At 38.3% G+C, this 16055-nt stretch overlaps 2 protein-coding genes across 7 annotated transcripts in view; one reads left to right on the top strand and one right to left on the bottom strand.

The window, feature by feature from the left end:
- The first annotated feature begins 259 nt into the window (after positions 1–259).
- Positions 260–4636, top strand: LOC306896692 (kynurenine--oxoglutarate transaminase 3). Of its 6 annotated transcripts, none has more exons than XM_079460904.1 (14): positions 260–314; positions 915–1003; positions 1073–1137; positions 1216–1360; positions 1469–1618; positions 1731–1817; positions 1903–2028; positions 2103–2223; positions 2314–2390; positions 2923–3012; positions 3113–3299; positions 3479–3552; positions 3634–3720; positions 3917–4636. In XM_079460904.1, the coding sequence occupies exons 2-14, from the start codon at positions 917–919 to the stop codon at positions 3971–3973; spliced, it is 1353 nt and encodes a 450-aa protein (XP_079317030.1). In that variant the 5' UTR covers positions 260–314; positions 915–916; the 3' UTR covers positions 3974–4636. The 6 variants fall into 6 exon arrangements, with proteins under 6 accessions (XP_079317030.1, XP_079317032.1, XP_079317033.1 ...); XM_079460907.1 differs by having other exon boundaries at positions 277–314; positions 1073–1132; XM_079460902.1 differs by having other exon boundaries at positions 302–522.
- A 3773-nt stretch (positions 4637–8409) lies between these two features.
- Positions 8410–16055, bottom strand: part of pkn2b (protein kinase N2b) — a 40730-nt gene continuing 33084 nt past the window's right edge. Inside the window, exons 8-22 of the mRNA XM_079459555.1 lie at positions 14550–14659; positions 13487–13630; positions 13312–13387; positions 12343–12520; positions 11910–12033; positions 11606–11730; positions 11434–11509; positions 11216–11307; positions 10699–10875; positions 10555–10617; positions 10405–10481; positions 10172–10314; positions 9944–10051; positions 9765–9845; positions 8410–9686 (exon numbers count right to left, since the gene is read on the bottom strand). Coding sequence (XP_079315681.1) covers positions 9483–9686; positions 9765–9845; positions 9944–10051; positions 10172–10314; positions 10405–10481; positions 10555–10617; positions 10699–10875; positions 11216–11307; positions 11434–11509; positions 11606–11730; positions 11910–12033; positions 12343–12520; positions 13312–13387; positions 13487–13630; positions 14550–14659 — 1778 coding nt within the window. The 3' untranslated portion in view covers positions 8410–9482. The remainder of the gene's footprint in view (positions 9687–9764; positions 9846–9943; positions 10052–10171; positions 10315–10404; positions 10482–10554; positions 10618–10698; positions 10876–11215; positions 11308–11433; positions 11510–11605; positions 11731–11909; positions 12034–12342; positions 12521–13311; positions 13388–13486; positions 13631–14549; positions 14660–16055) is intronic.

Below are 16055 nucleotides of genomic sequence, written 5' to 3'. Positions count from 1 at the left end.
TGTTGATTGTTTACGTATGGACGAAACGCTTTATAATTTGTTTCCACAAATACTTGATTTGTGTCCAGTTAAGCATAGCACGACACTTTCATTCAAAGCAACTTACAAAGTCTTAACGGTTGTTTAGAGAAATAAAAGCTTGAAGATGGACGGACGAGATATATTGAGAGATTTAAATAAGAATTGAATGAGATCGGATTGAAGATGAGGAATGAACGGGAAATATTTCTTGTCCTTTTGCGATAGTACCAATAGGCGTCGCTCATGCTCTGATTGTCGCAATGTTTACGATCGGACAGTCAGAGGGAGTGGAGGTATGACTTTAAGCTTAAATGTGATTGGTTAACTTGTCGTTGTGATTGGCGCAAAGCAACGAATAACATTTAAAAACCAATCAGAGTCAATGACAATATAAAAATTACGGAGTCGAGGGAGTCGATTCCGACTTTAGGAACATGAAGAGTCGAGGAATCGGCTCCTTTTGAGTCGCATCTCTCGTTTCAACACAGCCTCAGTTCTATGGTAACGTAATCGTTTTTGACCGTACATCCTGTATAGATTTTTCTTGAAAGCATCCTATCTCCCGAACGAGAAATTCCGAGCTCTTCTAATCCTGTAGTTTTTAAATGCGTACCGTTAACGTGCATTAGATCAGCCTTCTTTATTATTTAGCAACAACTTGAAAGTAGGCTTGTGAATTTTCTTTTGGAACAGAGATACGTAGGCTGCTCTTTGAACTGTACCGCTGATTGGTCTGTTGTAGAGGCGTGGAGGTTTCGCGTCAAGCTGAATCTGCTACTGGGAAATCCAAAATACGTTTACTGTACCGCAACCAACGAACGGGAGCGAGTTTTATATTTCTCAGCACTGTTTAAAAGTGATGAATATGTAATACATTTATATTACATTGACAGGCATGAATCCCACTCAGCTGTTTAGTATCTGCAGATCTGCTCCTCGCTTATTACCACAAAGTATATTCAGAGCTTTCTCCTCCTGTCAAGTGAGTGCTTGTTTTATGGAACTGGGTTTCTTTTTGTCATTGCCCTGATGTTGTTCTTTCACATTTTAGTATAAGATGGCATCCATGAAACCGAAGAACGCGAAAAGAATAGAAGGCCTGGACAAGAATGTATGGTAAGAATAAAAAAGATATTGTTATATTCATGTTGACAAGATTGAAATAATGTCAACATTGTCCCATGTGTCATTTAGGGTGGCCTTCACATCAGTTGCAGCAGATCCATCCATTGTTAATCTTGGTCAGGGCTTCCCAGATATTCCTCCCCCCTTATACGTGAAAGAGGGTCTGGCTCAGGCTGCCATGGTAGACAGGCTGAACCAGTACACTCGTGGCTTTGTATGTCATGTTTACACTTAATAGTGTATTTAATGTCTTTATGTCCAACTAACAATCTTTATAATCATGCTGGACTTTTAATATTTAAAAATGTCAATATCTCTGCAGGGCCATCCAACACTAGTCAAAGCCTTATCAAAGGTTTATGGAAAGGTGTATGACCGTCAGCTCGACCCGTTTAAAGAGATCCTGGTAACAGTGGGTGGATATGGGTCTTTATTCAGCACTATGCAGGCTCTGGTTGAGGAGGGAGATGAGGTAAAAGCAAATTCGAAAATCAGTGCAGTTGTATATACTGTGATACATCTTAAAGATTGCTCTAGGTCTTGACTTGTACACATTGATCAATTTCCTTCCTTTCTCCATCCAGGTTATTATTATAGAACCCTTTTTTGATTGCTATGTCCCCATGGTAAAAATGGCAGGTGCTAAACCAGTTTTAATACCTTTGCGACTGGTAGGTTAGGTTTCCTTATTACATAAAATTCCTTATCATAACATAATTGCAAAATGTCCACGCACTTAATGAACTTGTTCTGTAGAAAACAACTGCAACATCCAGTATAAGCAGCAGAGACTGGGTTCTGGACCAGGAAGAACTTGCCAGTAAATTCAACTCCAAGACCAAGGCCATCATCATCAACACTCCAAATAACCCTATTGGAAAAGTAAGATGATGCAAATTTCATTTAGTCTTACAGCGTCTTTTTGACATTCTAAAGTTATGTATTGGCCTTCATAGGTTTTCACTAAGAGTGAGTTGCGAGCTATTGCTGATCTCTGTATCAAGCATGACACCCTGTGCTTCAGTGATGAGGTGTATGAATGGCTCGTATATAAAGGCCATGAACATGTAAAGATAGGTATGTGATGTTTTTTCAGTGGTGCGTCTTTGTGTAGAGAGACTTTTATGTGCCCTACGGTTATAAGTCTTTGATATTGTCTATGAACAGCAACCCTCCCTGGAATGTGGGACCGAACCATCACTATTGGCAGCGCAGGGAAAACCTTCAGCGTGACTGGTTGGAAGGTATGTAACATTCCAAGTTCAAGATTCAAGTAGTTTTTGATCTGTAGCATTACATTATAGAACGAGTTTAATGAAAAAAGCTCTCTAAAGGAGAAATGTAACAAAAAAAGAGAAAAAGTAGCACTTGTGTGCTATATCAGAGGTATTCTAAAGAGTTCAATAGAACAGACTGAAATTGACAGATAATGTACCACTCAACTGAAATTATGAATTTTTAATTCAGTCCAGGCTAAAAAAAACAAAACAAAGATATCTATTGACTTTAGAAGACTTTGGTATGGATGCCATATAAACCACTTTTATGGTTCTTTGAAGGTGTTCTTTTTAAGCTTGAAAGCTATAGTCTAACAGTCATTGTACACGAAAGAGCTTCATTAAAGAATCTTACTCATTTTTGTGTTCTAGGAACATTTTTATGACAATTTACATTTTGGGGAAACAGTTTTACTTGGCTATTATATATTGGAAGCATTAAGTTTAACAAAGGAACAAAGACAGCAGCTCCATTTATTAACTGGGACACTTTTTTCAGCTGGGTTGGTCAATCGGGCCTGAACACTTGATCAAACATCTACAGACTGTTATGCAAAACACTCTCTATACGTGCCCAACCCCATTACAGGCAAGTGTTGCCTCATTATATATTTGTACTGTATGTTTCACGTACTGTATATATCATATTATTATTATTATATATTTTGGGATACTATATTGCACATTAGGAGGCCGTTGGTCAGGGTCTTCTTCGGGACTATGAGCTGATGGGTCAGCCCGACTGCTACTTTTCTTCTCTAGCATCAGAGCTGGAAGGGAAAAGAGACCGCATGGCAGCTATGTTAAGACAAGCAGGCATGACTCCAGTGGTTCCTGAAGGAGGTTACTTCATGATAGTGGATGTCACAGCACTCAGTAAGTGGCTTCTGTGATAATGTAAAAATTATATATAAAATATAAAAACTATCTAGAAAGATATTTCTGCTTCTATTGTTCAGTTAAGGCTGGGCGTGGTTAAAATAAAGTGTACAGGGTTTTTTGCAAAAGTTTGCAATTGATGCTGAAATGTCTGTTTTTCCTGAAAAATATACTAGATCAGGACCTGTCACATATGGAAGAAGATGAAGCATATGACTACAAGTTTGTCAAATGGATGATAAAAGAAAAGGTACTGTGAAGGCATACTTTTATGTTGTAGGAAATCCTGAATGAATAATAAAAAAGTGAATAAATGTTGTTTTTTTTGTAGAAACTTGCAGCAATTCCTGTAACAGCTTTTACGGGAGAAGCTTCAATAAAGCAGTTTGAGAAATACATTCGCTTGTGCTTTATCAAGGTAAGGGCTGTAATCTTTGATCAATAAAAATATTTAAGCTGACTTTCATTTCTTAATGTATTGGAGATTATTTTCACAAACTAATTTCCACTAAACTATATTAATGCGTAAATATTTTTGTTAACAATGTACATGAAAGGCCCTGGCGGCACTGTTGATAGGCCTTTATATTGTTTTCATTTTTTACTCACTACAGCAAGACAGCACCTTGGATGCAGCGGATGCCATTTTAAAGAACTGGAATAGAGACTGAATGCTGAATGCATGATCATGTAGTTAGAAGTGATGTGCACATGCAGGTTCTTTCTGCCTTAGTACTGTATACAACATCAGATTTACGCTTTAGATAGTTTTTGCTTGAATGTTGTGTTCATGCATCCTCTTGCAGTGACCTTCGCAGAAGTCCATTGTGTTCATTTTTTCAACTGGTAATACCTTGTTTTTTGATTTTGCTTAAAATAAAATCATTTTCAAGTAGTAACATCACAATTTCTGGCATACTTAAAAACACCTACAGTGTATTTATTTTTTACTTTAAGCAGAACAAAACAGTTGCAGTATGCCGCTGGAATGAAACATTCAGTGTAAAATACAGGTTGCGTTAACAGTTGCTAAGTGATGGAAACAGCCGTTTAATGGTAGTACCATCAAGCTGTTTTTGTTTTAGCATCATTACTGATGCATCCCGGAAATATGCAGCCGCAGAAGAAAAGTAAGAGACCATTCCAAATTTTCATTTCACAGTATTTGAGATCTGAAAAAATACAGAGCATATATTCTGTCACATTGTTTCACCAGTTTTCATTTTCTGCAAGAAAAATGCAAAAAGAAAGTATAGAAATATTGTTAGTAGTTCACAGAATGACACAAATATTATAATTTTACCTAAACATACCAATAAATAGTAAAAAATCTGAAAAACGGTCTCTGAAATGGTCTGTACGTGTAGTTTTCAATGGCTGTCACAAGCATACAGATCTTTTCTATTTTAAAAGTGTCAAATGTTTTGAGCCATGGTGCTCATGTGGATGATGTCAGTATCAGTTTTTTTTTCCAGCAAAATACATGGTTGAAAACCAACAGTGCATAAACGTTTAAAATGATGTGACAGATTCCCTCATCAGGCAATACTATTGGTCAACCTCAAGGTGGCATCGTTCAGCCAGATAAGGGCCAAGAACAGTGGATCCTAACCTATTTGACTTAAAGGCCACCATTCTACATATTTTAGCCCCTCCCCTTACAGTTTCTACCAAATAAATATTCTACAGCCTGGCGTAACTAGACACTAGAAATATATATCTCTTAATATATGAATATGTTTAGATAATTTTTAAATCATGAGGTTTCCTCACGGTGGAACTATGGTGGTCTTTAATATATTATTAGACAATAAACTTAAAGCAATATAAATGGTTGGTCATGGTTGTCGATTAAGAAAACGTACCTAAAATGTGTGGAAGCCGAAGGATCTACAGAATTGTGCCCTAACACAGACAGGCAGCTTGAAACCCAATAATGCAAACAGATAGTAAACAACACCGTAGAATTGCTGGATAGCTCTATCAGTGACATCCTAATTCGCTCCAATGTATTTCTTCACTCCCTGCCTGCAGATAAAAGATAGATTCTCTAAAGCATCAATACAGAAGGGCGGAGCATCTCCTCTTTAACCTATTTCCCAGCTTCCCTTTCCTTTTCCTGTCAGTAAATCTGTCCCATGTCCTGACTTTCCCCAAGAGACCATGTAGCTAACAATTTCTATGACAATTTCCCAAGACACTGTCCCTTACTAACTGGAGGGGCAGGGAGTAAGATCAGATTTTATATCTTTGATAATAACCACATGGGAACCACATTTGTGTGCCATCTACAGTGAAAAATTAAAAAAGAGTGAAGCAACTATAAAGGTGTTGTTTAAAGTAGTAGTTCACCTTCAAAATGAAAATTCTGTCATCATCTACACTCCCCCTTGTCATTTCAAAACTGTATGACTTTCTTTCTACTAGAAAACACAAAAGGTATTTGAATTTTATTTGGTAACAGATGGGCACAGCCCCCCCCCCCCCCCATTCACTACTATTGTAACCAATGCAAGTGAATGGAGGATATTAACAGCAATGTAATGTGTCAGCAGTGATTCTCAGGGAAAACGTGCAGAAAAATGTACACATTGAATGCACCAATCAGATTAAAATGTCTATAAAACGTGTAAGTGTAAAAAAGCAGGTTCACTTTAAGAACAGTCTCTCAAGTCAGAATAGATGTTTACGATACTGTTCTGTGGAAGCAGTTTAAACCCATTACCATAATCTTACACACAGGGGAGGGGTTATTAAAGATCACAGTAAACCTTCGCTTTACATGGGAAATCCTTTTTACTCATTTAGTAACTTGAACATACACACCCTGACCAGTTAAACCAGATAAGCACTGGCCTCTCCATCAGCAATCGAGTGACTCAAACCTAAAAACTCCCTTTTGCCTTTTTCACTGCTCGAGTTTGTAAAACGAAGTTGTTAGTAAATCCTTTAGACCGGTTTTCATTTGTACGTGATACAAAAACGCATTGCAACACTCAGTACTTTAAACTAGCTTATCAAGATTGGCCAGACAGGTACTTTCTGTGTCAATCATCTTCCGCTTTGTTTGTCAATCATCTTCCACTTCTCATGTTTGTCACAAAGTTAGTTTGCTTCCTTCTTAAGAGACGACCTCCCAGAAAACTCAAAAATATTGTATGGGTGTGGGGCTTCTTTATAGCAGAGACATTCTTCTGTGAAGAGAAGACAGAAACCAGGCCTCTGTGTACAGAATGTGTTTGAGATGATACACTGAATTGTTGGCAGAAATCCATCACAACCTGCCATTCAGGGAATAGTTCACCAAAATATGAACATGATCTCAATTTACTCGCCCTCATTGCACAATCCCATGTATAGGACTACCTTTGTTTAATGGAGTAATACATTTTATATTAAAATGCGGTCATCTTTCGAACCTTCAAAAAGCACATGCATGCCTCATAAAAGTAGTCCAAATGACTCCAGCAGGTTAATAATTGTCTTCTGGTGCAAACGATATGTTTGTGAAAGAAAAATGATTAAAACTTTTAGATAACTTTTTTTATGACATATGTTAAGATACATGCCAACATGTAGATCAGTGCAGTAAACTCAAATGTCTCGTCACAAGACATGTAAAACCAATGAGATTATGACATTATGGATATGCTCCCATATTTGACCTTACTTTAAAGGGGTGATTTCTTTGTCTTTGGTGTGTTATAAGTTGCCCATGCACGTATAAGTGACATGTAAAATTAAAAAAACGCAAATGTCGGAACAAATTATGTATTTTATCTAGAAGCGAATGCTCACCCAGACCTGCCTGAAACGCCTCGTGTAACCACACCCCGGCGAATCTACGTCAGTTCGTTAAACGATTTGACTAAGAATCTAAACGCAAGTAAGGTGGGCGGTCTTGTAAATCTCATTGTACCGTCACAGCCATGTCGCGGGGACGTTTCGTTGTGAAAAGAAATCCTTTGTGTTTGCCCAGCAAAAGACGACAAAAAACAAATGGTTACATTTTATTTTCTTAACACAGAGTAGTTCCAGAGAAGTACAATCCAAATGTTCAGGTTTGTGCGGAGCATTTCACCAACGATTGCTTCACGAATCTGGGAGAGATCAAGACTGACTATGCACGGAAGCTTTTGTTAAAAAGTGGGGCAATTCCAACAGTTAAAACTCTGCAAGGACTGTCTGGCGCTTCAGATTCGCAGCCTTTAGATATATTTTCATTGCAAAATACTTCTTTACGGACTGACGCGAGTTGAGTTTGATGTTGTTGTTTCTTTGTGTGATCTGCAAATGCAAACATAAGTCCTAATAATCAGAAATGATGTTCCAACTAGAAGCAATAAATGTCGTGTTTATAATAGGCTTTAATAATTGTATTTGTTGAGTTGCGAAGAGGCATGGCATAACACTGGTTGATCAAGAAGGGCCAAAGCACTCTGAACATTTATGATGTTACCATTCCCTGCTGTAATGCGAGCTTGTTTCTATCTCAAACAAACTCTGTATGATGTATATGGTTGTTTGTTTATAGTCGATTACTCTTAACACCTGATCTTTTTGTATCGGCATGATCTACATTTTCCGGATCAGATTCGGGCTCGATGCCATTTTATCACCTGTCAGTAGTTTTGGAACCGGATGTTCCGAATATGGTAATAGGCGTTACATTTCCGTGCAGTATTCGACCTATATGCACTAGTGAACTGGCCAATCATAGCACACCTCGCTTTTCAGAGCGATGAGCTTTGTAAAATATCAGCACGTTTCAGAGAGGCGGAGCAAAGAGGAGATACAAACATGCACAGTACCGGTATGTGGAAAATACAGGGGCAAATAAACCTTAAATCGTGTTTATAAATTACATTACATATAAAACAAATGATAATATTCATTTTAGCCTTGTCATATGACCCCTTTAATATAAAATACTGTGTTGTTAGTGTTCGACTGAAGAAAGGAAGTCAACTACATCTGGGAGTCGATTTTGATATAATTTTCATATATAGGTGTCGGTGAAGCAATAACTGCTTTACACCAGCAGTGCAGTGAAAAGAGAGATTGAAGTGAGATCACAGCATAGGAATATTTTTCAAGCAAACAGATGTGTTTTTCTATTAAAGGTGGTTTAATTTTGACATATACACAACCATAATGGCTAAACTGTGAGAAATCATTGCAAAATTACAAAGATCAAAAACAGTACTACGCATATTCTTTAAAAAAAATCTACCAGTAAAACATACAGCCAGCTTTGGCATAACCACGTGCCAAAAATATACATTTGTTGTTTTCATGAATATACATTTTTACATTTCATTTGAAAAGTTGACAGAATTACTCTCAACTTTGAGCTGCCCTCTCCAAAATAATAATCATACATATGTATACAACCATTATTATACCATACAGCAGATCCAAATGGCTAATAGTCAAAGAATACAGAATAAAAACATAATTTGTTTTTCTTTTGATGATTGGAATACATTGTCGCTTTTATAGAAACGAAAGAAACTGAACTTCTCAAAAGATCAGTTAAACCGCTTTCTCTCACTTGCCTTAAATGTTCAAGTTTGTCTGTCTGTGTTCTTGGCGGGGGTCTTTTTTATTCCAATAAGACTGCAGAGGAACATTTGGCATGTTGCTTTGGTACTGTAGTTGTTCTGTACCTGACATTACTGTTTGTAAGCCTTGCCAATAATTTAAGGCAATTTAAGATAAAATAAATAACAGGAAAGAGCCACCCTTGAGCTTCTCTAGTAAGATGCTTCTCTAGTAGGATGCTTCTGTCACAGAGTGAAGAATTTGTGATTCGATGTCCCGGGTTGGGTTCCGCAGTTCACTTAAGTCTGCATGCAGACAATGACACCCAAAGTGTTCTTCCTTGCAAAAGTATTGAAAGTGGAGAGGAAAGCTTAACTTGATCCTGTTGAATATTCAGGTTTGTATCGGTCACCAATCGAGTGTCCCAGTGTTCTGACGATTAATAGATGCCACTTTGAGCTTTGAGTATGACTTCATTCTTGTTTCTTAAAAACAATATATAGCCAGTCTCTTAAATGACATAGGTAAGAGTTCAGAGGGAAAGCACTTTCGATAATGTGTCCCAAAGAGCTAGAGTTGTTCCCTCCAGGCTTCACAGTGGTGATCATGTTTGAACAACGTTTATCACGATTGGGGTTAACACCAGTCAGCGATGTAGTCAAAATCTTCAAACATGTTCTGCTCGGAGGCCATCAGAACCCTTGGTTCACGAGGTGGAGTTAGTATTGGTACCTCTGAGGTGAACTCATCGTCAAAGTTGCTAACATCTTCACGCCCTTTGATGGTCGGCAAAAACGGAGGCTGGATCTTTTTTGCAAGCAGGGCTTCCCAATCCATATTCTGAGCAAGTAGAAACAAGTGTGGGATTAAGACTTGAATTGACATGGCAAATTTGAGAGAAGTTAAAACTGTGCTTACTCTGAAAAACGGGTGTCTCTTCACTTCCTCTGCATCTCGTTCTCCCGCGCCAAGACGGCGCTCTGGATTTCTCCTTAACAACTGCAGGAGAAGGATGTTAAAAGGACACAAAACGGAATTGTTTCTAATAAACCCAACTGAGAAGGATTATAACCAAATCAGGACAATTCACAACATACCCTTCTCATAATGGATATGGCTTCTGTGGAGAGGAACCTTGGATAGCGAACTTCATCATTAACTATACTGTCAAACACCTCCTCCTCATCATCACCTGGGAATGGGGACTGAGAGCAGAATATGAAATCACCATTTATGTGAATGTAATAGACGTTCATGTACAATTTAATAACTATCCACTACAATGTTTATACATTTTTCCTATAGAGTTAAAGGAACTATCGTACCTCTCCAACCAGCATCTCAAAAATGAGAACTCCCAGACCCCACCAGTCCACTGCTCGCGTGTATGACGTCTCAGTCAAAACCTCAGGAGCTAAGAACTCTGGAGTGCCACAGAAGGTACTAGTGCGATCCTTAAAGCCCATTCCTAAATTAAGCAATATGTAATGATACACTTAGTGACAGACTTAACCCACCAAAATACAAGCAAACAAAAGTCAGTCATAATATAACACACCTTCTTTGCAGAGACCAAAATCAGCAATCTTGACAAAACCCTCAGTATCTAGCAGGAGGTTATCCAGCTTTAAATCCCTGAAGAACAATAAGTCACACCGGTGGTTAACAAACCTTTCAAATCCTTATTACTTTAAGAACTGATGCTTACCTGTACACAATTTTATGATCATGGAGATACTGTAGCCCCAAAACTACACAGCCGGCATAAAAACTGAGGAAAGAAAAAATTTAGAAAGGCAATCCACATACAATTATGCGATAAAATCACGTCAAATTGACAGCAGTCGCTCACACTGAACGCGGTTCAGGGAACACGTCTGCATGAATGTGCATCATGAGGTCTCCTCCCGCTGCATACTCCATGACGAAGCACACATGCTCTTTGGTCTGGAAGCAAGCGAAGAGATTCACCAGGAACGGGTGCCGAACACTGTTCACAGTCTCAAAGATCCTCTTCTCACACATGAGGCTGCGGTGGAAATGTAATTGTTAGCGTATAAACATGACACATTTGGTTAAGTTACAAGAATTTGCCTCTTTGTTGGCAAACCGTCAAGAGAGTAGAACAGAAATTTTTAGGTAGAAGGTGAAATAGTATTAATATTTCATTATGGCTGGATTTAAAGATGCATGACCTGAGTGAGCATTAATGCTACAATAGATCTACATCATAGATCTCAACCACTGCATTATGGTTTTCATTTTCTTTTTTTTATAATTCAGAATCACATGATCTAAAAAAAGAGCAATTAAGATTTAAGTATAGATTTTATCATCATTTGTTAAGCAAACAAACATACAGACTTTACCTGTCAACTTCATCCCTCGCAACAATGTCACCTTTTTTCAAAGCTTTAATGGCAAACATTTCTCCGGTGGCCTTGTACTCCGCAAGTAAAACCTGTTGAATAAGTGAACACAGAATGAAACCGCAGCTCCGGCTGTGTTATCGGAGCATTTGCACATTTCCCGTAGAGTTTACTGTAACTATTGTCTTATTTAAAAGAAATACCCTTATTCCATTTACCTTTCCGAAATGGCCACGCCCCAAAACAGCTACACATTTGAAGTCCGTCAAACTGAATTGTACTTCCTCTTCTTCCCTAAAGTCATGAGACACACAGTATTTGAGTACCATGAACACATGCATGTTTTGTGTAGCCATGACATCATTCTTCCAATAATGTTTAATGAACTACCTCATTTCAGCATTTTGCTTCACTTCAGTCAATTCCAGGTCAGGCCGCTCCGTCTCATTTTCAACCAGACTGTCATAATCTGGTTTAGCTACTGTGTTCAGGAAGTCGAATGTCGCCAGGGCATCCTGTAGATTCAAGATACCGAAAGTCATTCCAAACTGTCAAAGAAGTCTTATTAAAGGATTAAATGTAACCCTGAACTAAAACTGGAGTTGATTTACTCTACACTGTTGTGCTCCAAATGAGAGCTTTGATAGAGTGAACAATTTCTTTTAACAATAAATAAGTCACTTCCCTCCTTTACCTGCACCTCTTGTCCATCTGTCACTTTATCCAGTGATGTTTCCTCTATCTCCACCATGATAGAGTGTCGTTTTGAGGGAGGTGTCGTGCCTTTGTCAAAGTCTAATTTGGTCACAGTGGGGTCGCTGAGGGAGATGGGATAAACGACAACAGTTTTGACAGCATGCCCGTTTCCATTTTAAATAGCTTTGTGGCTACGTGCGTGGGTCTGGAGACTTACAGAGCAAGTAATATCCAACATGACGGAATTTATAAACTGGGATAAGGAACGGGGCTGCTGAGTAATCTCAAGATCTAAATTTAGAACACCAATTAAGTTTCCAGACACATTAGTCATTGTTTATCAAAGACGTAATTCTGAGGGCTTTCCGCTACCAGATGCTCTGAAAAGGAAATAGAATGTGTGGTTGTGCATGAGTGTTGAAAATGTGTACCCGGGCAAGGAATGGGCATCTGAGTGTCCGATCTGTCCCGTTTCATGGCTCAGGGCTGAGCCCAGTTCTGCCACCTGAGGACTGAATGAAGTATTCATCGACGGAATGGCTCTTCTCACCAATCGGCCCCATGTGGCAATGTTAATGTTCATCTGAGGGGCACGCAGGAATGTTTTACCTGAGGGGAACAGGTTAATGCATATGATTAAGCAAATGATACGACCTTTGATATTAAAACTGTAGTTTACCCAAAAATGTAAACTGTGACGATATTTACACACACTTATGTCAGCTTTAATGTAATCTACATCATTTTTGGTCTATAATATTCCTATGCTTTTTTAAAGCCAAAAAAGATGTATCAATACAACTTTCTTAAATTTTACTTACTTACTTTAAGTGATTTTACATTATTTATACAGCACATTTATCTCAGCAGAGCTGACCAAAGTGCTGAACAGAAACGGAGTTAAAAAACATAGGACAAGCAAACACAAACAATAAAACATAAGTAAAGCCCTAACTATGCAGGACTTTTCATATGTTAATGAATGAGAACAGGTAGGATCTTCACAATAGATCCAATCCAATCCAATTTATAACCCCAACTAAATGACTCATTATATGAACGGGTCTGCTTATCGGAATCAAACCAATAACTCCTTAATCCTATATAATAATAATATTTTGGAGTTTCATGGCCCTAGTTCTCATTCCCACTCATCATAATAAAATCTTTTGTGATGTTCATGTACATCATTTTCATTTTTCGGTGAACTATTCATCGTCTTCGAAAAACCTGTTAAAACAAGGTCAAAGTTCATTCAGACTCTATAAACACTGGCTCCAAAGTAGAAGAATATTGAACCACAGAACTGTGTCAAAAGTAGCCTGCATAATCTAATCTGTATAAGCGAACTTGTCAACCTCTCTCAACACTGCGGCATATTTGCCACTTCATAGTCATACCTTGCTGTTTGGAGAAGATTTTCTTTTGCCTTTGCAGTTTAGGCCGCCTCTCAATAACTGGGTTGAAAAATGTAACCTGTTTTCAAAAAGGTAGACATACATTAAAGAAAGAAATATACAGAGCAATGAAATCGTGTGTGTATGTGTATATTACACAGGTATGTCATTCAAGTACCTCAGCAAACAATTTTCCTTGTGGTTCCAGGTAGAGGCACATGCCATGACGCTGGTTGTCCAGGAAGTCCTCCAGACGTAAAAACTTAACAGCGCACAGAGATCTCCAGTCTCTCCAGTATACTGCTATCTCCAACTCACGAGACTACAGGCCGGATATAAAGAAGTATTTAACAAGCGGTGTATTAAGCATATATTTATACATTTGAGTTTAAACATGTTATATTAGGCTGTGGTTAAATTTATGGCAGTAAAGTATTTCAGGGTTTGATTAAGACATTGGGGTTGCCAGGTTGTTCTAGGTGGTTGCTAGGACCCTGCTAGGTCTTTCCCATCAAGGCAAAATCATGGTGTTTTTCACTCCATAAAAAAAAAACATATAAAGTCTGCTTGCAAAAACAAAATGAAAGAACACCTCTCCTCAAGCCGCCCAATCTGACGTGTCATTCATAGAGTATTTCAACTTTAAACTGAAGTAATACACTCTTTTATTTGTTACAGTCAACAATTTGACATTTACAGGTCAAATAATAAACTACAAAAACAGAGTCTGTCTGCCATACTCAGGCTTTATTGCACAACTGCTTGATTGGTGGTCACATTGCCTGCCATGAGATTAAACGCTTAGTGTGTCAAAAAGCCAAGTACAAGTCTAAAGCCACAGCCATGTGAAAGTTCATCCAACATATGTCTCTTTCTTAACATCCATCAAACTGTCTCTACTCTTCCACAAGCTAAACAAACAACAGGCAGCTACTGATGATTCTGATCATAATGTAACAATATTTCAATTTCAAAGCAGGTTGCTTATAAGAGCATTTCTAAATAATACATATTGCCATTGCAGAGAAAGCTAGTTAAACATGTAAGATTGCAGAGCTTAACAAACTGACAAGCTGCCTTGTATGAGGTTCGAAACCCTAGAGCTGGGTCAAGTCTAGGATTAACATTTCCAAATTGAATTAAGACTGAAATGGAGAGCATATGTGCATATGTGCGCTCATGTGCTGAGGGTATTACAAGATTAGAGCGTATTTTTGAGCATGCAATTTCACGTTTCTTACCCGGTCAAGTTCCAGAGTGAACTTCTGGTCCCAAGACTGGTTGCTAACTGGCTTCCAATGGGTCTGACCCACAACTGTGTTATCCAGCTTCAGAACGGCACTGATTTCATCTGTCGCAACACATAAAAACACTCTTTAGTTAATATTCTTTAACAAAAAATGTCAATACATACATTTACTGACAATTAGGGATGTGACGAAACACTTATCCCCCGAGACTAGATGAGACTTTTTAAAAGAAGATTTTTAGACTTTTTTTAAGAAATCCTTAATGATGAAATGTGTAGGGAAAAATAGCCTCTTATTCAACTTAACACAAAATGCAAAAATGTAGGCATTATAAAATGTACCTTCAAATTAAACCTCTATTTTAATGAATTACATTAGAGCCCTGTGACAGCGCGAACTGAAGTAAACACTAGTGCGCGAGGTGCTGCGGATGCGAAAGACGCGCACAAATGTTGAAACTGTCCGTCTAGAGCGTGTTTACATAGAGAAACGGTGGGTAGCTCTGCGGGATGGTAAATCTGGCCAGGCCTTACTTCGTGCAGTTAGCGTGTTCTCTACAGCAATGAAAACAGGTCACACAACAACAAAATATTCACTCACACAAATGCTCCCAAGTATAATTTGATTAAAAATAGGGAGCATATTCAACTATCCCATTATGCCAATTGCGTGAGGATATTGTGTCAAGAGATCTCGTAACTCCCCTAATCAACTATTAACATATTAATCTTTTACAACACAAGTATTCTGATGAAGACTAATATAAGACCAAAAATAAAAAGATCGATATTATCGAAACCATAGCCCTATTCGCAATCTGGGGACCTCGTGTGACTTAGAAATGACCTCCCCACATCTGTATTTCATGTGGCACATTCGCAGCAGATAAGTGAAGCTTGTGATTCTACACACATTTACAGACTTACAGTATTTCCGGGATATGATGGCAAGGCTTTGCACACAGTTTGTATAGCCTATAGTTGTGTGGTGTGTAATGATGCATGACTTTTCTTATAAGCATTTGATACCTGCGATAGCAAATCGGAGAGAAGATCACCGCGATCGTGGGTCTCAAATGTTACGAGAGTTTACATGAAAGATAACAAAATAGGAGACACCCGGACAAAATGACAGTGTTGGCAGGTATGGCTATGACCCAGCAGAAATAAGATCAAAACACTTCAACTCAGCCTCCATTATTCGCAAACGGTTGATAACTTGATATATGAGCCCGCCAAATCACAGAGATGCCGATTGGCACGGGACTAGTGTTATCACAGGACCTCTGTGTTCTTTAAAATATGGTAGGTTATTTGCGAGGGAATTTTTCCTTTACACATTACAGACATGGCCGATTCGCACGGGATTAAGATCCTCTGCTATTATTACAAATGACTAGAGGTCCCCAGGTAATACTTATCCCGTCCGAATAGGCCTTATGAGTAAAAACATCTCAGACAAATGAGATCAAGGACAGTCCTCCACATTGGCGTTTGG

The sequence above is a fragment of the Barbatula barbatula genome (genome assembly GCF_947034865.1).
Source record: "Barbatula barbatula genome assembly, chromosome: 7".
In the NCBI taxonomy this organism is placed as follows: domain Eukaryota; kingdom Metazoa; phylum Chordata; class Actinopteri; order Cypriniformes; family Nemacheilidae; genus Barbatula; species Barbatula barbatula.
Note: the sequence above shows the minus strand (reverse complement) of the source record. Positions and strands in the feature narration are given on the sequence as shown.

Excerpts from the sequence above, each read along its gene's own strand:
- LOC306896692 (XM_079460904.1), top strand. The coding sequence starts at position 917 with ATGAATCCCACTCAGCTGTTTAGTATCTGCAGATCTGCTCCTCGCTTA. Across the intron at positions 2,224-2,313 it reads CCATGAACATGTAAAGATAG|CAACCCTCCCTGGAATGTGG; the intron begins GTATGTGATGTT and ends GTCTATGAACAG. Across the intron at positions 3,013-3,112 it reads CGTGCCCAACCCCATTACAG|GAGGCCGTTGGTCAGGGTCT; the intron begins GCAAGTGTTGCC and ends ATTGCACATTAG.